We start from the raw sequence: 24,638 nt of genomic DNA, 5'->3' as shown, positions 1-24,638 counted from the left end.
CCTTTCTTAAGAAGCCACGATGGACCAGCACCTCCTGGTGCAAAAGCACTGCCATGAAGACAAGAGTTTGCCACTGTAAACAAAAAACAAATAGCTGGACAGAAAATGAAAGTTCACATTGAAAACTGTGTTCTGCAAAGAGGAATCTGATTTTCCTGAGGTGAGACTGCTGCTGGGCTATTTTAGCTAAGGCTTTTTTCATGACTGGCTCTAAATACTCTGTGGAAAGCTGAATTAATGCATTTAAAAGAAAAAAAAGAAATAAAAAAAATCCCTAAATTACATGTGATAGTGCATTTGAACACAAAGACAGAATTATCAGGAAAAATCTGCTATAGTTTGCATGGGCCTAGCTAAAGACACCCTGTCTCAGAAGAAGAATTAGCAGCAGACTCAGGTGTTTCAATTTCAGCTCTTGCATTCAGGCTTTGAATCAGCTCATGTGCATTTCCAGATGCTCTACCACCAACTCTCTGAAGGTGGTAGTGTTCTCTTCTCCAAACTTGCAGCTCCCACACCTAATGCAAAAGTTAAATGACTGTCTGCTGTAGGGATGAGGAAGAGCAAAGCAGGTGGGAGGAAAGAAATTGAACAGCAGGAAGCCCTTGCAGAAGTTAATCTGCACTTTCCTGGTGAGCTGAAAACTGTCCTCTGCATCTCAGTGCAGAAGGATTTCTGCTGTGCAGTGCTGAGGGCTTCTTCTTCCACGGTGTTAACTTGTTTATCCGTTTTTGGAGCAAAGAGAGGGAGAAATGCAAAGATGCATAGGACACTGTGGTCACTGCCTCATTTTATTGCTCCAAGGAGTGGTGTAGAAAAGGAGATACTTCTGCTTGAGCCTACCTGTGTCCCAGAGAGGGGAAAATGAGAAATAAAGATGCAGTGCAAAAGTATTTAGACCACTTGTACTACCTATTCCCATTATGGTGACTCATGTAGGGACAGAAACGTGTTTTGTTGAGGGAATTAGGCATGCATTCCACTTCATTCTGCATTGGCAAATGCCAGGTCTTGTTCAGAGTGATCTCCGCTGGATCTAGTTGCATCTCACCAGCCGAGAGGTGGCAACCCACAGTTATGAGTTTTGTACATTGCTGTGTCCCTTTAGTGTATCAGATGCAATCTGGGGAGGGGGAACCAAACCAAACCAAACGAAACCAAACCAAATGAACATGTAACTGGCATATCTGGAGGTAGGTGGGGAACCAAGGGTCCTAGTTGATAACATGGCAGTACTTAAACTCAGCTTTTGAGAGTCTCAGTTTTGTACACAACCTGTCTCAGGAGGAAAAGTTTCTGTGAGTTGGTAATACCCTGTGCACAGTATTCTGTTGAAAAACATCCACAGTGACAACTGATGGCCATTTGCCATTTTGTGAAAATGAGCTTGTGACAAGTACAGCATGCAGCGGGTGACCTGAGATAACCTATTGAAAAATAACAAGGTATAGGAGAAGTTAAAGCTCTTAAGTACTTGCTTGGTGGTTTCCGTCCACAACTAGGCATGAAACCACAAGCAGGGCCAGATCCGTGATGTGGGCAGTAGTGTGAGCACCATGGCTGATGAACGCCTCGATACTCATGTTCTATGCTAATATTGGCAGAAAAATTACTTAATAGAGGAAGAGTTTTCCAGATATAAATTCTGCTTCTTCACATGCACAGAATTTTTCTTAAGCTTTCCTTTTGTTGCACAGCACATGAAGTTACTCCTTATGCTTCACTAGCAAGCCTCCCACTGTGCATACTGGTCCATTATCAACATCTGTTCAGAGACACCAACATCCCTTCAACTACAGCATGTTGTTCTGTGGATACTGAGACAGATACCACAGCTGAGCTGCTGTCACTTGCATTTTGTTTTGTAAGAAGCAGCAAGACATGCAAACAAAAAAGTATCATGATGCTAAAGTCCTTCAAGCTGCTTCAGATGTGGCAACCATGGCCAAACACATTTTGAGAAACCCTGTCCTTGTGATGAGATACGGGCTGAAAGTTTGCCAGTAGGAGTGATGTTTCCACTGCAAATTTTCCAGCATTAAAGTGTGTTTGTGAAAGGACAGCAAGATCTGTGAGGACAGGATATACTTTATTAACAATTGTTCACTTTTCATCTTAAGTAAAAGAAGACAAAACATGAAATTTAGCTGGGAGGTAGGTTGTTAGGGTAAGTCTAAGATATGCCAGATATAAAACAGGTTTTCCTGTCTTTGATCACCAGGTCAGCCATTGATCTGAAATCAAACCAAATCAAGCAAAGCCTTGTGATGCTGGCCTCTAAGTGTCTCTCCAGGAAGCAGCTTGACATGGAGACAGGGATTTAACTTAATCATATTCAGAAAACAAAGAAGCAGAAATTACAGCATCACTGGAGTCACTGAAGTATTGTGAGTTGCCTTCTCAGAGTCTTAATAAAAGATGGATAAACAGGTTCCAAAAATATGTGAAACCACCACACCTAAACTCTAGCCCATTCCTAGCATTAAAATGTTAAATTAAACGAAATGTTTTCAAAGGCTTTGAAATGTTTGGTGATTATTTATATGATGGCAGTGCCTTCAAGCCCAGACAAAAATCAAGGCCCCACTGACCATGCATTTAAAGAGTCGGGATTGCGCTTCCGAAAATGACAGTTTACACCGTCTTTTAAAACTGAGCTGGTGGCTCCAGTGGCTTGAGAAGGCTTCAGAGGACCATTCTTAGACACTGGCAGGCTTTTAACTCCTTCCCCACCCATATCAATCATTTTCCCTTGCTGTCTTTCTAAGTGCAGTTTCCCTTTTGTTAAGCAGCTTCCAGGCCTGCAGCGGAGCAGCAGGAAAGGTGGCAGCAGTGTGAGGTCTTTGCTTGTCCCTGCTGGGTCTGGCAGTGCTGCTGGCTTCTGGCAGTGCTTCAGCCCACAGCACAGCCCAGGGTACAGGGGTTCATTTTGGCAGGTACCGCTTCTAAGAAGCACCCATGATTACAGATAGACAGGCATGCCTCCAGAGGCTGTAAGACCTCTGATCTCTTTCTAAAAATCAATCTATCACCATATCTCCAAGTCCTATAAACCAGGGTGGAATTTTTTGCATGCTCATCAGAGTACACTGGGCCTGAAACTGAGTTTGACGTCCTCCCCAAGTACTATCTGAAAGACAGTTTTCAGTTCCATTTATTGTGGGGTGCCTGTGAATTATCATGCTCCCAGACTTCGCTAGCATCTCTATGTATAAAACGTTGCCGTCTGTGGAGAAGGAAGTTACATGCACGCCTGAGCACCAGCTGATGAAACTTAGAGCTGTGCACCTCTGCCAGGTAGTTTACAAAGTGATTGCCAAGGGGAGGGAAGGCTGTTTGCTGTCTTCCTTTGCGTGGCACTCTGCAGCGGTCCCTGTCACAGCTGGCTGGATATGGCAGCTACACAGGAGCAGAAGAGTGGCCCTGTTGTCTCTATTACCCCACAGTCAGCAAACACTCTGCTTTTTAAACTTCTGCACATCATCTACCTGTCTGACTTTCTCTGTGAAGATAACCCTCAAACCACATTAAACAACTAGTACATGGGGAAATTTTGTGCAAGCTCCCAGAAGTTTTGTAGGTGCAGTAAGGGTAAAATAAATTGACTGATTGAATTCATCTTACCTGCTTGGCTCAAATGTGAGGGTAAAGGTTAATTTACCACAAGTGTTTATCTTGCTGGTTATGATTCAGCTTGCCAACTGTTCTCATATGACCAGAACAAATTTATTCCCATAACAAGAGAAACATTAATAGCCATTTTATCAGTCAAATGTCTAAAAATCTCATTTGCCATTCTAATGCATGTCTCCAGCATGGAGGGCTAATGAATTGAACGGCCTGTTTGCGTTCTGCTTCCTCCATTGACTTTTTAACTTCCTCTTCAGAATAGCTAAACAAACTTAATAGTGCATTTAATGTTGAAATCAAAAACTTTGTGCGAAGGGTGAGTAGTTTTCTAAATGTCCTGGAGGGCCTTGGTTGTGCTCGTCAGCTTTATGTTGGCTGTAACCGTCAGGCTGGAGCCATGCATATGTACCTGAGGCTTAAATAACTGGAGTCTCACCAACGCTGTCTTTGGTTAGTGCTTTGCACATTCAGGTTGTAAGTAGAGGCAGCTCAGAACTCACTGCTGGGCTGAGCTGTCACTGGAATATCAACTGTCTGGGCAAGAGGAGGACCTGGACCTGGAGAAGGGACATAGTAATGCCCAACTTTGATCCAGCACTGGTTGCAACAGCCTGCACTGGCCTGGCCGTACTGCCTGTGCCCTGGAAAACATCAACACTGGCACAGGCAGCCTGGCGTGCCAGCAAGAGCCAAGATCTATTTTCATTTCAAACAGGCCACCAATATAAATAAATAAATGAAACTTGAAAGAAAATGTCAAAAGAAACCATCCTGAAACAGATAGTGAAAAGTTTTCTTCCTGATTCATGCAAAGTCAATTAGCGTGTTACTAAATACATGCCAGGAGACATCATCATAATAGGAACAATCAGGTCATTTGAATAGCCAAATATGCTTTTATGCCCTATTTGTTTACCTTGTAGAGTCTATCCATGCTATGCATGTAAATGCCAAAGTCTTTTTCTTGTTAAGCTTAGTAATCCCTCCTCCCCTCAGCTATCAGTGTGGTTCCTTGTTTGTACCTGTCAAGGGTTGCTGAAACTTACAACTGTTGGTTTAAGCAAATGTGCAGTCCTTTGCCAACAGGAATATCCTGTTTAGTAGAGCACTCTAAGGTGCCATTTATATAAACTTAGCTGTATACTGTCACAACTCACCACTCCATGAAAAGATGAGCAGGTGCTACAGGTAAGGGAGACCCTTACTAGAAACTTAACTATTTGTCTAGGCAGAGACACTGATTTTTCTTTAATGTTGGATGAAATGATTTACAATGAGGGTGGTAAAACACTGGAACAGGTTGCCCAGAAAGGTGGCAAAAGCCCCATCCCTGGAAATATTCAAGGCCAGGTTTGTTGGTCTCTGAGCAGCTGGATCTAGTTGAAAATGTCCCTGCTTGTTGCAGGGTTGGACTAGATGACCTTTAAAGGTCTGTTGCAACAGAAGACATTATTATGATCCTGTGATTCTCTGATTAATGCCCAGTTATCTGCTGGCAATAGAAAAAGCCCTCTCGGTGCAAAGGGGCTGGTAAGGTATGACAGTATCCAACTGCAAATCAAGGCAGCCAAACATGAGGCCTCTGACCAGTCTAGTTCTCGCTTGATCTGCAGTTTATCAGGCAAACAGTCATAAGCACAGTTGCAGTCATTATACTCAGTCCTACGCCAAACAGACTTCAGCCTAAGCATGCAAAGCGACTGGGGATAGGGAAGTGATCTTCATTCCTCTTTTAGGTATAGGAAACTGAAACACAGGGAAGTTCTGGCACTAATTCAGCAAGGTACTTAAGCCTGTATTTAATTTTTAAGCTCTGAAATGCGTGGGTGGGAGCTGGCTCCATGAAGTCAAAGGCAAAACTCACATGAAGCAGGATTTTGCCTTCTTTGACTATGAAAGTGTTTTGGGAGGGAAACAGCTTGCCTCAGGTCACACTGGGAGTCTGTGGCAGAGCTGGGAATTGACACTAGGCCTCCAAAGTCCCAAACTAGTGCCTTAACCTGTTTTTAACTTACTGCATGCTTCCTCCAAAAACATCATTGCACATACTTAGATACACCAGATAGTCCTGAATTACTATAAGCCCATCACTTGTTTTTGGACAGCTTTGGAGGGTAAGATGAAAATGCATCTTTGATTTCATCCTCTGAGTGATATTTAAATAAGATACAAACAAACTTGAATGCATGCTCATGCAGGATTGTGTTATGTGATATATATCATTGCTGAATCTCTGTTTTTATGTATCAGTGAAGAATACAGCTAAAAGCCAAGGACTATGGCATGGCATTGGCTTATGTAGGTAGCCTATTGCTGTATCGATCTTTTCTAGGTTTCTGAAACTGAGAGACACGGCTGTACTGGGGTTGCTCAGAGATTTCCTCCAGCACCAGCGGCACAACACTGCCAGTTTCATGCACTGATGTATTTACTCTGATTGATTCTGACCTAAAATTCTGCTGCCAGCCTAAACTCCTGACAAATCTCTCCCCACTCAAATAACATACTGTGGTCAGCTGGGGCTGAGTGCACCTGCCTTGACAAAGGGAAAGGTACAGATCTTCATAAAATGCTTTGGCATGGATGGCGGAGTTCATGTTCATGTCTGCCCAAGGGGCTGCTGGTGGTGCTTAGGCAGGGCAGGAGTGCTGCTCAGAGCTGAAAACCCAGACCAGTCACCTAATCGGGAGCTGTGGTTGCATGAACTGAGAAAACCCACCCTGTGCACCCCTTCGTGGGGCCTGTCCGGCTGCCCTCACTGGGAAGCCGCAGGTGAGAACCCTGCCTAGCCTGTCCCTGCCGGCCTGCTTCAGAAGGTCCCAAATGCTTACAGCCCCCCCAGGCCAGCCTAAGCCCCAGCACTGGCTTTGAGGTGCTGCCTCTTGCTGTCTTGTTATCTTTCGGCACCTCCCGGCTTGCCTTTATTGATTTTTAAAATTTTTTAAAATTTTTTAAAATTTTTTAAAATTTTTTAAAATTTTTTAAAATTTTTTAAAATTTTATTTTATTTTATTTTATTTTATTTTATGTTATTTATTTTATTTTATTTTATGTTATTTATTTTATTTTATTTTATTTTATTTTATTTTTATTTTATTTTATATTTTATTTTATTTTATTTTATTTTATTATTTTATTTTATTATTTTATCTTATTTTTATTTTAATCTCGGCGCGACAAAGCGCGGAGCCGCCGCTGCCGCCAGGCTTCTGCCCGCTGCCGCCCGCCGTCCGGCCCGGCGCAGCCGCCGCCCTCAGGGTGGCACTAGAAAACAATGAATGACGGCTCGGCGGGCCCGTGTGCTGCGCTGCTGCCGGGCTGCCCAGGCTCTGCAGGCTGGCTGGTACCTGCTCTGTCAGACCCTCGCTGCACTCCGGGTGTATATACCACTTTCCTCTGTCAGCAGTAAGAGATTTTTAGGGTGAAGTCTGCACCAACACTAAAACCCACTTACGCTTCTCGACTATCTCAGTGTTTCTAAGCTAAATTGGTGTGAATCCTGCCTGATCTGTTAATGCTTGCTGAAAGGCTGTCATCCAGCCTCCAAGTATCAGAAAGTAGTACCTCACAGTAATGCCTTCTGTCATGTTCCACCAGCAATACTTCATCTTGTTTCACAGCATCACAGAATGGTTGTAGTTGGAAGGGACCTTTGGAGATCATCTAGTACAACCCACCTGCTAAAGCAGGTTTACCCAGAGCAGATTACACAGGAATGTGTCCAGGCAAGTTTTGAATGTCTCCAGAGGAGACTCCACAACCTCTCTGGGCAGCCTGTTCCAGTGCTCTGGCACCCTCAAAGTAAAGAAGTTTCTCCTCATATTCAGATGGAACCTCCTGTGCTTCAGTCTGTGCATGTTGACCCTCATCCTATCATTGGACACCATTGGAAAGAGACTGGTCCCATCCTTCTCCAAATGGTGCTGTTCTTTTATTTTGACTAAAACAACAATTAAACATTTCAAGTCAGGAACATACATAAGGAGTGTTTTCCTTCCGCTGTGGACCTCAACTTTCAGACCCCAAATGTGAAATGTTATTTTGGTACAAGATGAACAAAAGTGAAGATACACAGAGGTATTAATACTGGCTTTTGGTGAAGAACACAGCGATTTATAGCTTTAGATTTCTGTAAGTCAAAGAATAAAACTCCAGCATGAAAAGGTAATAAAAATCTAGCAGCACAGAAACCAGTAACTCAAACATCTGGAAGTATTATTATTCTCAGCATTCAATAGGTTTTGCGGTTATTCACTCCTGAAAATTAGCATATGGGTTTTCCCACCTAGGAGCAAGACAATAACTCTTTCTTGTTTGTTGCTGGAGCTCCAGACAAGCCAAATTCTGCTCATGTGACCTTTGGAAACCAGGGAAAGCTGTGTTACTGTAGGGCCTGATTGAGCCAGGTAATAAAACGTGATCAGTACCTGAGGGGTGACAAACAAGCCCTGGGTTACACATGTGCCTACCAAAACCAGAATGTGAGGAGGAACACAAACATAATCAAAGGTTTTCAGAAGTGACTAATGATGTGGGGTGTCCTGAGGTCTGAGGATACTATGAGGTATGTGCAGTATGTGCAGTTATGAGGGTAGCTGATTCCTCTGCCTCTGAGGTTCCAGGGCTGTTTACAAGATGAGTTTCAAGCATCAAAGGAGTGCAGCTATCATTTCTTTCTGAACTGGGTGAAACAAACCACTCTCAAAAAGGAAAGGACCAGATTTATTTGTTCCAACAGGAACGTGTGACATGTTCATGTTGGTGCTGCCATGGGACACAGAACACCACACATCCTCTAAACTACTGCCTAAGAGAAATACCAGTGGCTGGTCGCTGATCAGCCCTGGACAGGAAAGTGACTTCTCTGGTGAAAGGAGGCAATCTCTAAGAGCCAGCTCATACTTCTAAACACCATCTCCTGTTCATCTGAGTATGAATATGGCCCCCCAAGTACTGCCGTATCAGGCACCACCATGCTGGTTGCCCACCTGGCCCAGGGAAAATGCAGGACCGTTGCCTTAGCTGGCACACAACCTGCTCTGATTTGTTTGTGTATTTATACAAAACAAAGCAGAGTTTCCCTAACCTGGTGATGCAGAAGGCATCTGTGCTGGCCTGAGCCCTGTTGAATCCAGGCTCCCACCGGGACATAGCTAGCTGGTGGGACTGGCAAACCTTTGCTCCAACTTCCAGTGCAAATCTGGGCTTGACCCATCATCAGCTTGTCCTCACAGTCCTTCACATCAGCTCTGCAGAACAACCAGGACCATTGTACCAGATACCAGAAGGACTTTTCACTATGAAATATGCCTTAGAGGAGAAGGAGACAGTCACCTTCCTTTAGAGGATGAGAGATGAGTCACACACGGAGGGGTGGTGACCAGTCCCAGCTCATGTTGCTAGCCCTTCAGAAAGCTCCATTTTCTCCCAGCACTTGCTGCTTCTCATCCTGCAAACTCGGGGCTGAAGGGATGTGCTGGCCTTTCCAGAAGCCGTGGCCATGCAAATATAATAAGAATAGCAAGCTACCCTCTCAAAAAGAGTCTCATGGGGACCTGGTTCTTCCCGATTTAAGGTTAGTGTGTTTGTGTTAGTGCCCTTTGAGCCTACAGCTAGTTAAGCAGGCGGTGCCTGGATGAGTGAGGAAGGCAGAAGCATGCCTCAGGGTCCCCAGTTAGTTGTCAAATCCAACAATCCCAAAAGTGCCTGCTTCCCTGCTGCTCCCCTTGCCACCCACGCGCCAACCTGCAAATCAGGTGCTGTGGCCCCACACACCAAAGTAGAGAGTGTGTGAGCATACAGCCTTAACAAGACTGTATATTTCCCCACTCATGTGTACATGGAAAGATACAGCATTGCAAAAGCAGTGTTTAATTGCAGGGAACAAATCCTTTCCAAAAGAAGAGCTTAACCTTTTTTTTCTTTTTTTTTTTTTTTCTTCTGCCAAGAACATATGTATTTTGTATAGATTTAATTACATGATACAGAAAGGAAAGGAGGTTTTCCCAGATACTATGGTGATGAGTGCCATAGAAATGCCTATAAATAAATAAAAACACAGAGCAAAGCCAGACATCTGCAACAAAGTATGAGGGGAAAAAACTCAACCAACCAACAAAACACAAACAAACAAAACAAACAAAAAATTAAACCAAACCAAACAAACAAAAAAAAAGCAACAACACACCAAAAAAAACCCAACCAACAAAAAAACCTGCCTGGAGTTTTCTACACAGTCCCTCATTTTAAAAAGAGAAAAACTCACCACTACTTCTTTCTGACATAGGACCCAATGCTCATTTGGACTCATTTCTTCTGTCACCCTCAAAAATCACAAGGCAGGCACATCACATAAGGCTGGTGAGGGTTCTGGAGCACAAATCTGATGAGGAGCAGTTGAGAGAACTGGGGCTGTTTAGCCTGGAGAGAAGAAGGCTGAGGGGAGACCTTATCACTGTCTACAACTACCTGAAAGGAGGTTGTAGCATGGAGGGTGTTGATCTCTTCTCCCAAGTAGCAAATGATAGGATGAGAGGAAATGGCCTCAAGTTGTGCCAGGCGAAGTTCAGGTTGGATATTAGGAAACATTTCTTCATGGAAAGGGTTGTGAAGTGCTGGAACAGGCTGCCCAGGGAAGTGGTGGAATCACCATCTGTGGAGGGGTTTAAAAGGTGCATAAACGAGGTTTTTAGGGACATGGCTTAGTGCTAGAGTTAGGTTATGTTTGGACTCAATGATCTTAATGGTCTCTTCCAACCAAAATGATTCTATGATTCTACAATCTAAATTTGCATTCTCCAGTCTTTCCTTTCTGCTGCTGCTGTGAACCCTCATCACCTGATGACATGTTTGTGCATACTAAATAAAGACAATCTGGAGTGCTGGGAACCTCGTGAACATCTATGTCATTTGAATTTGAAGAAAAAAAATGAGCTTTCACACACACTCCAAGTTGAAAATCCTGTCCATGTTATAAATTTTCTTCATTGTAATAAAGGAAATAGGATGAAGCCCTACAGGGGCTTGAATGGTGACATGTGGCTTGCTTTTTCTTAGCATCCAATAGACATGGAGAACACCTCCCAAGCTGTTGAGGCCCTCTTGCCACTCGATTTCCAACTTCTCTTTTCATGTTTTTGAACTTTTAATCTCAATTCCCCTGTTCAGCAATGGGTTTTGTCATTTCACTTAAGCCACAGGACTCCAAGGGCTGGATCTTCAAGAACAGCCCCCAGCTGTAGAGCTCTGCCTCACAAAGAAAGCTATTAGCAAGAGAGAGGAAGGGAGGAAGAGGGATAGGAAGGGAGGAAGAGAGGAAGAGCAGAAGAGAAGGGGGAGGGAGGGGGGAAGGAAAGGAGAAAGGGAGGGAGGAAAGAAGGAAGGGAGGAAGGGAGGAAGGGAGGGAGGAAGGGAGGAAGGGAGGAAGGGAGGAAGGAAGGGAGGAAGGGAGGAAGGGAGGAAGGAAGGGAGGAAGGGAGGAAGGGAGGAAGGGAGGAAGGGAGGAAGGGAGGAAGGGAGGAAGGGAGGAAGGGAGGAAGGGAGGAAGGAAGGAAGGAAGGAAGGAAGGAAGGAAGGAAGGAAGGAAGGAAGGAAGGGAGGGAGGAAGGAAGGGAGGAAGGAGGAAGGAAGGAAGGAAGGAAGGGAGGGAGGAAGGCAGGAAGGAAGGGAGGGAGGAAGGCAGGAAGGCAGGAAGGCAGGGAGGAAGGGAGGAAGGGAGGAAGGGAGGAAGGAAGGGAGGAAGGAAGGGAGGAAGGGAGGGAGGAAGGGAGGGAGGAAGGGAGGGAGGGAGGGAGGAAGGAAGGAAGGGAGGGAGGAAGGAAGGGAGGAAGGGAGGAAGGGAGGAAGGGAGGGAGGAAGGGAGGGAGGAAGGGAGGGAGGAAGGGAGGGAGGAAGGGAGGGAGGAAGGGAGGGAGGGAGGAAGGGAGGGAGGGAGGGAGGGAGGAAGGAAGGAAGGAAGGAAGGAAGGAAGGAAGGAAGGAAGGAAGGAAGGAAGGAAGGAAGGAAGGAAGGAAGGAAGGAAGGAAGGAAGGAAGGAAGGAAGGAAGGAAGGAAGGAAGGAAGGGAGGGAGGGAGGGAGGGAGGGAGGGAGGAGGGAGGGAGGGAGGGAGGGAGGGAGGAAGGAAGGAAGGAAGGAAGGAAGGAAGGAAGGAAGGAAGGAAGGAAGGAAGGAAGGAAGGAAGGAAGGAAGGAAGGAAGGAAGGAAGGAAGGAAGGAAGGAAGGAAGGAAGGAAGGAAGGAAGGAAGGAAGGAAGGAAGGAAGGAAGGAACAACAGCAGAACTAGCATACTTCAAAGAATTATCATCTGCTCCAGCTCAAAAAAGCTCTGGTTTTGATTAATTTTTATATTAAGGGGGAGTAAATCAGAACAGCTGCCACTCTATTATTCCCTCTAGCATTGCTGTGCCATTTCAGCTCTCCGCAATTTTTCCTCCTACCAACCTCTCTCCTGTTTTCACATCTGTCTGTCAGGATGTGTGCTGACAGCAGTGGAGTGCACCCAGAGCCCTGCGTGCCTCCAGCCACAGCATCTTGCTGAGTGCCCTACTGTTAGCTCTGCCTAGGAAAAGAGAGACACCAACATGGGCACATTCATGCTGGGAGGTTTGTCTTACTGCTGTCACCTCACTCCCAGTAGCCAGCCAGTGCAAAGCAGCAGGCAGTGAAAGGGTGAAAAAATCTACAGAGTGACTTCCCTGGGTTGGAGAAAATTCATATACTGAGTTTTCTATATGAAGTACATTTGTAGAGGAAAAGATTTCTGTCTTGTGCTGCTGTGTTGCCTATTGGGATGCATTCACGGACAGTCAATATTTATTTAAATGAGTAACTTGGGCAGAGTTATTAAATGTAAACTCTTGCACCTTATGTTTAGCACAAAATATAATGCTGGGAGAAGCCAGTCAGAGAAAACCTCTAAATTACCCAGTGGTTTGGGCAATACTTAAATCATTCTTCTGCTCTGTATTCTCCCATACCTCTCCTCTGCCTCCCTCCTCCCCTCCTTTGCCTTGTTCACACACAGCTTCCAGTTTTGGGCCCTGAAGATTCAGATCTTAAACTTTTTCAAAGTGCTACCTATTTTTATAATGCTTTGGATTTGCCTATGCGGTTCATTTGCATAGCCCCAAATCAGCATAAACCCTAACCTAATCTCACCAAGGGGATTTACCTGTAACCATCCAAATTTGGTTTGCTAACGAAGTAGTCAGATTCCCAGACAACTAAGATACACCCTGATCACTTCTTAGAAAGCGAATTCTCTCAGCTGGAATGAATTTCAGTACCCAGTACAAAGGGACACTTTTTCTTTGACATTTGCTCTTCAAAACCTGGGACGAAACAGTAGGGAAAGAGGTACAGAAAAAGGGTTTTGAAAGTGTTATCAAAGAGAAAAGGTGGAGTTAATCTCAGAAAGGTTAGATTAAGACCAGTAAACACTGCTGTGGTCAGTTTCCCTTTCCATGTAACAATAAACGTAAGACTAGCAAATACACAAATGCAAAAAATTAACAATATCTTAGTAGCGGATGTGGACAAATAAATAATGAGTAATTCGAACCCATGCTGCTGTTTGGGTAGACAAGGTGGAAAATGTTTTAACCAACAGTGTTACATCTTGCTATGATACATAAATCCAAAGAAAATTCTGAAAAGTAGGGTTTTTCTCTGTGTTGAGTGAAATGTGGAGAAACACCCATCCTTAAACAAACAACATTGATGGGTGAGGGCTTCTCGGCTGTTCTGGTGATTAAAATATCCAGTAAGCTCAAACATCTTTTAAATATTGACTGAAATGTTGTACTATGCCTAAATTCCCCTGGCATTCTTCCACTGTACAGTAGACTAGATGAACTCATCCATATGTAAAAATGCACATAGTTAAAAGGCTCAGATTTACTCTCTCTTCCCAAATTCATTAAAAATACAACCAAATTTGAATCTTTCCAGACTTTGGTAGTAAGCAACAAAATCAAGGCTGATTTAGAGCAGTGGGTTAGATCCTTCCCTTCTCTGCAGTATGTAGGAAAGAGGAAATGGCAGGAATCTGGAAGGCAGCAGCCTCGGAAACTACAGAAAGGAAATACTTTATTCTCCCCTCCCCCCACCTTTATTTTCAGGCGAGTTCATAATTAACTGTGGACTACTTGCCACAAAGTCTCTCTGAAGCCAGCAGCTCAGGAAGGCACCAAAGAGGATCAAGTATCTATTAAGTGGTATCTGTAGAGTTACAGCACAAAATAAACACAGGTTGGAAAGGCATTTCTGTTCCTCAGGCTTCTGAGCTTGAACAAGCCTGTAATCATCAGGGCTCAGAAGGGAGTTTTCCAGGGAGAGCAAGGTGGGATCATCCCTGAGATGCCCGTGGCAAGGCTACTTGTGCCTTACAGTTATGGCCAGTGGCTGAGGCAGAATAGCAGTGGCCAGACGAAACTTGCTGCTGCTCTGCCCTGTGCTCTTCTGCTCCTCCACAGCAGAGCTAAAGGAACCCAGTTGCCCCAACTGTAACAAGTTGGTCTCTTCGAAATATGAAGACTTGCCACTAAGTTGTACATTCCGAACATAGGAATTTTGTCAAAGCAAATGCTGGTTAGAAAGTGTTTACAGAAGATAGTCAGACATCTTGTACAGGTGACAGCAGCATTATAATATCCTTTAAGGCTGAAGAGAACACAAACAGTTACTGGGGATGCAGGAAGGCAGAAAGCAGTGAAATATTTTTTTTTTCCACTGGAAAGTGTTTTGATAATTTAAAACACAAATAATAATATGTTGCACAGCCAACAAATTCAGCTATCAATTGTCGGACAGAGGAGCCTGTTGCAGAACTAGTGTGATGAAGGAACTGAGAAAGGACAGCCAAACCTAGTACCTCCCAGTGCAGAGACAAATGCATCCCTTTGGGTAGCCTCCTCGAGTAGCCAACAGCATTATTGACTCAGTATGTTTGGAGCCTAAACACAGAATAAAACCTCATCCAGACCTTAGAAAGTAAATTCCAACATGCTTCAGTAATCACTGTCAATGTTGCCCCTGGTAGTTTATCAACATATTAACATCCAACATTCATTTTTATCAGAAAAGAGGAACATAACTATGATGGACGCTAAGCTCCCAGGAGACCCCTCGTGCTGAAAGACGCCAGCTGAGATCTGGACATCAAGTGGCGCTGATGCCGTGGCACCCTCCCAGGGGCCCAGTGTGCATATCAAACTCACGCAGGAACCTTGAGAAATACAGTTTCCTATGTGTGAGCAAAGCCCTCCCTGCAGTATTTCTACATGGCAGGAAGCACATGGTGGACTCAGGGAGGCCAGTGGCAAAAGCCTGGGGTGGCAAGTTTTTCCACATGGTGACTGCAATCCTGCTTTCCCCAGGACAGCAAATTTGGATAGCTTTCCCACGCCTTCCTAGGGGTGGGAGGAAGAAGCAGACCTGATACTCCACTCCTGCCAACCATGAAGGCACCAACAGTAGGACACGCACAAACAGACACTGAATACCAGTAAATGAATGCCTGCCTGCTGGCAGCACAACATTGCCTGTCAGACTTTTCCTAACTGCTGTACCAGTGGGGAAAATCATTCTGAATAACTGCGAGTTATCTGTTTCTAAAATTAAGGATCTTCAGCCAACCAATACAGGGAAGCTGTATCATTTTGTTGGATAAAGCCTGAAAGTTTAATAGCGGAGAACTTGAATAGCAAGATTTAAGCAAGCCTTAGCTTGTGCTTGATAAACAAGTGTGCTGTACCCAAAGCAAAACCATGCAAAACTTCCTAGAGTTGCAGTAAGATGGCTGTGATGATAGCAGCACATGATTATGCCTCTGCTCACCCAAGCTTCAGAGTGAAAGGAGCTTGGCATATTCCCTAAACCTTATTGTTAATAAGCATATCACAAGGCTGACCTGAAGCTGGCCAGGTCCATGTCAATATGACCATCTCAGTTGCAAAAGGAGTCACAGCTCCAATAGTCTGGAAAGTATCATCAAAGGGAGAAGGTCCAGCTGCCAAATACCTCTTGTGAGCAGCTACTAACGCCACTCATCTTCTGTAAAACTCCTAGCACACATGCTCTAAAGATGGAATAAACATTAATAAGGCACAAGCCATTTTTTCCCCTCCTATCTTTCACACCATTAAGGTTCTAGCCTTGAGAGCTCACAGGTAAGCATCCAAAGGTGAGAAGGAGATTAACAGATACCTATCTGCAGCCAGGGTGGAGAACAAGGCGGTGGAAATACCACCACCACCGCCGTCACCACCCACTTCTATGCCACAGACAACTTCTGCACTTGGTGGCAATGCCCTCAGCAGTAATGAAAATGTCCCCCAGTAAGTCACAGTGGGAGTGAAGGGCAGGTGAAATGTGAGTCATTCAGGTGTACAGTAGACAGGGGAATGTGGGTGTGTTACCCTGTGGCTCCAAGCCAATGTGACCTCAATTAAATTTTGGCAAATGATGGGCCTTCCCCTCTTTTATGTACATATTCATCTCCTTGGTCTCCAAAGATATACTGATTGAGCCTACACACAGCTATTTACTCTAGGGAGCTCTCCTGGCACCTACAAGTCAACATGTGGTGGTGGTGGTGGTGGTTGTGACAGTGGTGTTCCTCTCCACTTGAGTTTAGCTCACCACACCTTCAGTTTACTTCCTCCAGCCAGCACTCATATCACATTCAGACCCTTGCCAGAGCCCTATGCTATTAACTGCTGGTCTGTCTGTCCATGTTTTCAACACGTCCCTGTTCTCCTGCTGCCTTAGAGTGCACTCAGGAAGCAGGAAAGACAAAGGAGGAACACAGTTTACAGTGGGTTAATTTGGAAATTCTTGCACTCAAACGTTGTTGAAGTGTTTAACAGGGACTTAAATGGAAGCAGGATAGCTCTAACGTCTAGCACACTCCCACAGGAAACCTGTGTAAACTAATTCAGTTGAACCGTTAGCACTCGGGGTGATAAACCACAGGACTCTCTGATCTTCCCTTATTAAATAAGAGAATGAAATTCACTGATTCATATCAGCTTAATATAAAACCTTGTGAGATTCGCAGTTGACTTCAGTAGTGGCAGGATCTGCTAACCTCCACAGGGCAGAGCAACTCTTCTGCAAGCACACCTCCATGTGACAGGAGAAAGCTGAAAGCATTTGTACAAACAGTGTTGTTACAATTAACAACCGAGTCTGAAGTGTGCAAGCTTCCAGCCTGTGGCGTGCAGCAGACAAGTGCACTGTGGCTCTGAGAAGATTTTTATTCCAGTGCTACTTTTGAATACTTGGCACTTGGTATGCAGACGTGTGCCATCATGTTTTAAAAAGCTCCATCTTCACACGCTAAGTGTGCTCGAGAGTGTTTTGAGCTAGGGGTGAGCAGGATTAAGGCGGGCTGTAGTCAGACTGCAGAGATCATTTTCTGTCATGAGAGCTTTTCCCTTCAGTAGCTAAATAGTGTTCTGGGGCAGCTCTGAAGGTGCTCACCACGCGTCAGAGGAGCAACCTGTAATAACCTCAAACTTTGTTTTTAGGTGCTCCAGCCTGAGCAAAGCAGCACCTGAATACAGCTTTAGCTAAACAAATATTTTCAAGACATCCTTACAAGATTGCTTGGTGTTTTACATGTGTTTTATGAGATGTGCTTTTTGATGCATGTGATGTTCCACTGTATCTGTGTACAATCTTGCACCAAAGTGCAACTCCAGGAAGCTAGACACAATGAATCAGGTGGTGAACACAACATACTGTTTTTAGCTCTACCTAATTTACCAGAGCACAACTGGTGCAATTGCTCATTTCAGTATTTCCCCCAGGGACCTCCTTAAGAACAAGGACTGCCTCTCATGGGCTGCATGCTGTGCAGCAAAAATAAAGTGCTGGATCCTGTCCCAAAAGTATAGAAGCAGTGTTTTGGAAATGGTTAAAGGAGCAGTGGTGTTTCTTTTAAAATACCAAGTTACAACCGTGCCCATTTATGTCTGGAAAGATAGCCATATGTGAGGACAGCTTGGTCAGGATCAGGAAAAAAAAGAAAAGCAAGTGTGAGAAGAGAACAAAGCCCTGTTTCAAGAATGCCATCGTTTGAGCAACTATAAAAACCTACAATCCATAAAACCATCACACAGAAACTGAAGTTGGCTGAAGCAGATGGTTTATTACTAAATGTTAGAGCATCTTATAAAATTCTCAAGGCTACATAATGACAGAACACTTGCAAAAGAAACAAGTTTCTCAGATTAAACCTTCAGATTTCAGTACTTACGGATGTGTCAGGCTGTAGACCTTGCACAAATGTTCTTAATAACAGCCATACAGAAGTGTTCCTGCAGCTACCCAAGCATGCTCCAGCATTATCAAGATGCAACACCACACTTCAGGAACTTAATACGTGCCAGTTGCAACACTGACCTTGGATCTCTCATCCAGAATCCACGGGTAGAGCAACAGAGGAGGTAAAAATGACTGGCTTAATTGTAAAAAGTTTTCACATAAAAAACCTTCAGATAAAGGATGACTCATAACTTTAATTTAGCTTTAAATACTTCTGTTTGCAAACCAAACAAGACATTCCCTACTCCCTGTGTTACCTATAAACCAAACCAACAAAGATAGCTTTCAGTTGAACAAAGCATACATAGGAGATAAGAGGTGAGAAATATTTTCTGCATCATTATGTTACTTGAATGGATTTAGAAAGAAACAGCACCACTCGCCACACAAAGAACACAAAATATGAAATTTAATGACATTCCTAACACATTCGGGAACAAAAAGTTGACATTGCCACTCTTGTTTTAACTACTGCAAAAATAGGCTCTTGCCTGTAATTTGTTTTCCATGCTTAGCTTTATTAACATTGCAGATAGCCAAATTCCTAGCTGACATTTTAAACCTGTGTAAAAGGAATAATTTCTTCTCTTCACAAAGAGTAGTGAGAAAAACAGGTTCTATTAATTGAGCATTCATGTTGAAATCATCTTATTCGTACACATTTGTAAAGAAACTAGAGCAACATGGTCCCTAAGGACAACTACAACAAAAATGGTAACAACTTGAGGCATGCAGCAGGCTCAGTGCATTTAACTGCAGCAGAACACAACTGAAGGTACGCTGAGGACCTCACAGCAATGTATCTTGAACACACAGCTATACCATTTGTAGACTCCGCATAGTCAGCCTTCCCAAGTTATTTTTGTGTACCGGGATTCCTACAGGAATTTTCACTCTTCAGATACTGCCCATTTACCAAATTCCCAGGACAGAGAAGGCTTCAACAGAAACTCCATGTAGTTTATTGCTAAAAGGTGTTTCACACACAGTCTTCATTCCCTGAAACAAGTTTATTAGCTGTGATTTTACTCTGTTGATTTTCCTTCATTCACATGAAAGTGGTAAGTTGTACCAGCTTATCTGAGAAGGCCAAGAAAAAGCTAGAAATTTTTCTTGCTGAAAAGACCACTAAAAAAAAAAAAAAAAAAAAAAGTTGTTCTCTTTGAATATGGCGTCTGATGTTGCCAACAGATGTATTTCCTCTAAAAAATAATTCAAACTGAGTTACCTTCAAAATGATAAATCACCAGCTGCATAACATGCAGGTGAAATAAGTGGCAGTTTGATATTCAGAGAAAAAATTTTCAGTACATCTTTTTCTCTAAAAAGATACATTACATCAGCACTGCACTGATACAATCCTATTTTTAAGACTCTTGATACTGCAAGCTTCTGCCACGACACCCCCTTGCCTTGGGAAACTCAACCACTAACAAACACTTAAGCTTTCTTGGACATACCCATGCACAGAAGAAAATTAGAGTAGCCATTCAGATAAAATATTATAGGTTTATTTAAAACTTACTTTCCACTTGAATATGCAAAATACAAATTCCAACAAATTTTTTTTTTTTACTTCGTAGTTTACAAATATACAAAATAGAAGTTTGCTTAAATTTATATTACATATTTATTATGTAAAGAACTATATAGAAAACATTTGTTCTGCTTAAGGCATATTTGGGAATAAACCATTGTACAAACTATTGCACATCGAAACCACAGTGCATTACAGACTGTCTGCATAAACTTATTTTCTTTAAAAAAAGATAAACCAGGTTTATTTACCTGATTTAGGTCATAATCTGTGATCGGAAGAGAAAAATATTTCCTTGTCAGATATGCAGCAGTTTGAGAACTTTGGCTTCCTGGTTTTGGTACCTCTAGAAACAACAGTCACTAAGCACCATGAAATAGGCTTTTAAAATATAATTTGTACCTGAATTTTTCCTCCTCTTTTAACATCATAATGGCTTTTAGAAGGAAAAAAAAAAGGAAAGTACAAGATGACATTTACATCTAATATTGCATTGAAAGAAAATTAAGGGAATGTAATTTCCCTGTTTAATATCCCCACCATCCGAACTACACACAGTCTGTTTAACCCTGATATCCATGACTTCCAGTCACTCCTTGGCATTTTGTAGTCCGGAAATAATTCAAGTTGGATTTACAAATGGAATGATAGAAGATCCAGTCATTGACCCCAATGTTTTTGGTTCTCTTTTCTTTTAGATGCATATATATTAAAAACACAGTTGCGGTGTTTGTATGCAATTATCCCTCTTTTCCACTCTTTAGAAGACTTCACCTTGATTATCTGTAGTGCTTAAACTGTGTTCTCCCTGTGTTGTGGAAGACAGTCCTTGTGCTGTAAATACTGAATCTCTCTGGCCGTTCGGGAATGATCCACTGCATCCAATTAAAAGTGTCTCTTCATGTGTAAGGCGAGGTGGTCCGACCTGGAAAATGCTCTGTCACACCGCTGGCACTGGAAAGGGCGGTGACCTGTGTGTTTTCTGTAGTGACGAGTAAGTTCATCAGATCGAGCAAACTTCCATCCGCAGCCTTCCCAATCACAGTGATAAGGTTTCTCACCTTTACCAATACAGAAAATGAAATAGGCCAGTTAGTTTTTTTTCCATGGCTACCACTTCTACCACCATTCTTTCAAGAAGCACTAACACACACTGTTTTGGATAAGAAAAACGGTGATGTCAAAATGTATCAGATTTCTTGAAGCAGTTGCAAGCAAACTATAAAGACTAGCTTCTTTTCAAGATGTTGGCATCACTGAAGTCTTCACTAAAATGTTCATTTCCACCAGTTGTTTTGCACACAAGGCTTCAGAACACACAAGTTCATATAATAATAGAGTATTTTTGCTGGCTAATGTTACACAATCAAATAGCAACTAGAAATAGCTCAGCAGACATAATGTATTTAGATAATTGCAAGTCTCAAGAATTAAAAAACAGCTGGAAACTGTTTTCATTAGATCAGTGTGATTAAGAACCCAATCTTACCGTCTTCACTGTAGCAAAACCACTGTTGATGGCAAGATGACTTTCCCTAACAATTACAAATTCCTAGCCCTACACCGCAGACAGTACTGACCAGCTTGGGGCAGATGGGAAGTACTGTACACTTGACTGATTTTTTTCCCCTCACTGCCTTTAGCTGAAGATGGAGCCTAACTACTGCACTGACAGTAAGTAGTTTCATCCTTTCCCATCTACTCTTCAGGAGAAAATTTTGATTCAAGTTCAAAATACAGGAATTTAAATTATGTAAATTCCCAGGTTATTTAATCACTGTTACGGAATGCCCGCCCTGGTGAAACCACACACGATGTACCTATTTTCACAAGCTTAGTTACTGCAACAACACATTCAACTGCAAGGTTAAGGTTTGAACTCAGGCTCAGACACACATTTTGGCAGATTTTATTTGAATTCCAGCAGTAGCCAATCAACCATTAAACTCTGCCTCTTCAGTGCTAGCGCAGGAGAAGATGTACTCCCACACATAGGCAAGGTACACCATCAGTGCTGCCGACTCAGCTGAAAGCCTCACTCGCAAAGGGCCCATCACAGTTTCCTCAGAAAGGGAACAGCAGCTTAGAGGTACACAATCTCTTGCACTAGAGCAAGCCATGACAAGAGGGTGCATGTGCAAAGTGTTTAATCACAAGCAAATAATGCAGTATCTTAGAAAGAAGCCTGCTCCCTTCTCAGAAGTGGGCCGACACCATCAAGAACAACAAATCCCAGCTGACTTCCAACTACCTGCTAATTAGCCCACCACATAGCATCAGAGAAGCAAGAAATTTTGCCTTCGCAAGAAACCCACCTGCTCCCACATCTGAATCATTCTGAACCATTGAGCAAAGACTGCACAGGACTTCATGTAGCCAAGGGGCCAGGAAAAAAGCCCAGAAACCCAGTAGAGCAGGGTTATGACTTGCTACTTCTAGCCTATCTCCTGTGCTTCCCACTCTTCCCTGTACAGGAGGCTCCCCATGCCCCTCAGGCCACAACATCCCACCAACCTCACACAGGGACTAACCTGTGTGGGTTCTCAGGTGCGCCTTGAGATGAGAGCTCTTGGTGTAGGTTTTGCCACAGCCCGCATAATCACAGGTGTGTGTGGCGGTCCTTTTCCTAGGCCATGACCGGCGTCCCCTCTTGGGCTTGGTCTCCTCTGGCAGGCAGCCCCCAGGTGGCATCAGCTCTAGAGGCAGACAGGGAAGAGTGAGCACTGCTGTGGTCAGCGGCAGAGTAGGTGCCCCGGCATGCCCACTGTGGAAGCACGGGGACTCACCTTGGTACTGCAGTGTGCCAGGCGGCAGCTGCTCAGGCAGGAAGGTGGGGTAACTGGGGGCCGGGGGGTAACCTGGGGGCAGTGGCAGTGGTGGGTGGCTCAGCCCTGAAGCATTGGGGAGACAGTCTCTGCCGCTTAGCATCTCCTCAGGCCCCAGCGAAGGTGTAGTCCGGGCGGGCAGTGGGCGGCCCAGGGAGAAGTCATGCTGGGGTGCTCCTCGGGGGCCACTCCCATGCGGTGGTGGTGGCTGTGGCGGGGCCAGGGTGCACGGTGGGGCGGCCTCCTGCTTGATTTTGGGGCACATCCGTGGCAGGGGGCTATAGGGGGCCCCAGGACCCTCAGTGCCAGGCGGTGGCGCAGCAGCCGGGGGGGCGCTCTTGGGGCTGAGCCCCGGGTGGCTGTATTCACCCACGGCCTTCACCACGAACTTTCCCTGCAGGCTGCCCAGGGGCGGCAGCGCAGCCGGCGCCGGAAGGTACACCGGGTCCAGGTCGGGCCGCATGAGCTCAGCCACAAAGCCTCCCGAGGGGGACACGTCGGTGATGTCGGCCAGGTTGAATGGGGCAGACGGGCCGGCAGCAGGACCCCCGTCGCGGCTGCCGCCGCCGCCGTAGAGGAGACCGGCGGGCTCGGGCCGGGGCAGCGGATAGGCGAAGGGCCCGGCGGGGCAGGGGCTGGCGGTGGGGGCCGGTGCGGCAGCGGGAGCCACCACCACGGCGGCGGTGGTGGGCTCCTGGTGCATGAGGGAGTTGGAGAGAATGAAATCGAAGTCCAGCAGCTCGTTGAACTCCTCAGCGTCGCGGCGGGACCCCAGGGCGGCGGCGGCCTCCAGTTCCGACGGCGGAGTCTCCACGGGTCGCGCCGCCAGCGCCGGCGGCGTCCGCTTCAGCTGCGACAGCTCCACCCGCCACCGCTGCAGGGAGACGGGTACGGCTCAGCCCCCGGCCCGCCGCCGCACCGCACCCGCCCCGGCCGGCCCCCGCCGCCCTCGCCCTGGCCCCATCCCGGCCGGCCCGCGCCGCCGCGACGCCGATACTCACGTTGCCGGGGCCCGCGGGCCGCGCCGCTTTCTCGCGACCCGCGGCGCCCGTCGCGAATGTGGCGATGGAGGGGAGGAGTGTGCCGCTGAGCGCCATCTCGCACTCGCCGGGGGGCTGCCTGCGGGTGGGGAGAGCACAGCGGTGTCAGGCAGCGGCGGCGGGAGAGAGGGAGGGTCGGGCCGGGGGCCTCGCCCGGCACCCACCGCATCCGCGCCGGGGCGTCACGCCGAGCTGCGGCCGCCGTCGTCCCGAGCGCCGCCGAGGAGAGAGAGGAGAGGTGGCACGGACGCACCGTCCAGCCACGGAGAGCCGGCGCAGCGCCGCGGGGTTGGTGCCGCGGGAGCGCCTTTCCTCGGTGCTTTACCGGCGATGAAGGTGAGCGGGACGTGGGGCGCTAGCAGCGCCGCGGGGAGGCGGCCGCCGCCCGGCAACGCGGCTCCGGCACCGGGAGGGCGGCGGGGCGAGGTGCTTCCGAGGGAGCCGCGGCCATGGGGGAGCCGGGCGGGACGGCCGGGGCGCGGTGCTGCCAGCGGGTAGGGAGGGGCCGGGCCGGCCCGCGCCGTGCTACTGCTGCCACCGCTGCCGCGCCCCGCTCGGCACTGCCCGGCAGCCGCCGCCGACGTCCTTCTTATAACCTCACCTCGCGGCGGCCCCGCCTACTGTCGCCGTGGCGACGGGGAAAACAAACTGACACGTGGGGAGAGAAGGCGGGGCCCGCACGAGAGGGGAGGGGGGGCGGGTATAGAGAGAGAGAGGGGTGTCCCGCCCCGCCCCCGCGCCGCGCCCGCGCGGCTCCTTCTGGCGCGCGCACCGCGTGACGCAGGCGGGGTGTTGACGCCAGAGCGAAAAGGGGGGGAGGGGGGCGGGGCGGGGGAAAGGTTGGGGATGCCCGCGCGGCTTGGGCTCACGCGCACCTGCGGTGGCTGTGGGGGAGGGGAGAGCGCTGGAGGGGGCAGCGCCCCGTGTGTCCTGCGGAGCCGGAGTGTACGTGAGGTTGGGCACCGACCGTGCTTCCTGGCCTCACGGCGCTCCCGGCAGCGCCAGCAGAAAATATAGGGAATAGCCCGAAATCCCGGCTGTGCCTTTTCCTCTTGTCTCTTATTTTCTTTTTCCTCTCGTCTCTTCTATTTATTTTAATAATTTTTTTTCTTTCAATTTATTTTTCTTTTTCTGATGTGCGCCCCGGTGGCGGGAGCTTTTACGCGCCGTGGTTTGTGCCGGTGATGGACTAATTTTGGCTAATGGGCTGCTCCGTCACAGGGCGCCCACCCACCCGCGGAGCGGAATGCGCGGCGCCGTGCCCGCCGGACAGCGGC

At 46.3% G+C, this 24,638-nt stretch overlaps 1 protein-coding gene across 1 annotated transcript; it reads right to left on the bottom strand.

Moving 5' to 3' along the window:
• Positions 1-19,454: 19,454 nt before the first annotated feature.
• Positions 19,455-23,932, bottom strand: KLF4 (KLF transcription factor 4). Its single transcript, XM_071802294.1, is given in 6 exon segments — positions 19,455-20,557; positions 22,028-22,192; positions 22,283-23,195; positions 23,323-23,445; positions 23,448-23,492; positions 23,495-23,932. Coding segments are annotated over 6 exon segments (1,458 nt in total). The 5' UTR covers positions 23,531-23,932; the 3' UTR covers positions 19,455-20,381.
• Between the last annotated feature and the right edge of the window lie 706 nt (positions 23,933-24,638).

Source organism: Patagioenas fasciata, chromosome Z, assembly GCF_037038585.1.
Source record: "Patagioenas fasciata isolate bPatFas1 chromosome Z, bPatFas1.hap1, whole genome shotgun sequence".
In the NCBI taxonomy this organism is placed as follows: domain Eukaryota; kingdom Metazoa; phylum Chordata; class Aves; order Columbiformes; family Columbidae; genus Patagioenas; species Patagioenas fasciata.
This window is presented reverse-complemented; position numbering and strand designations above follow the sequence as displayed.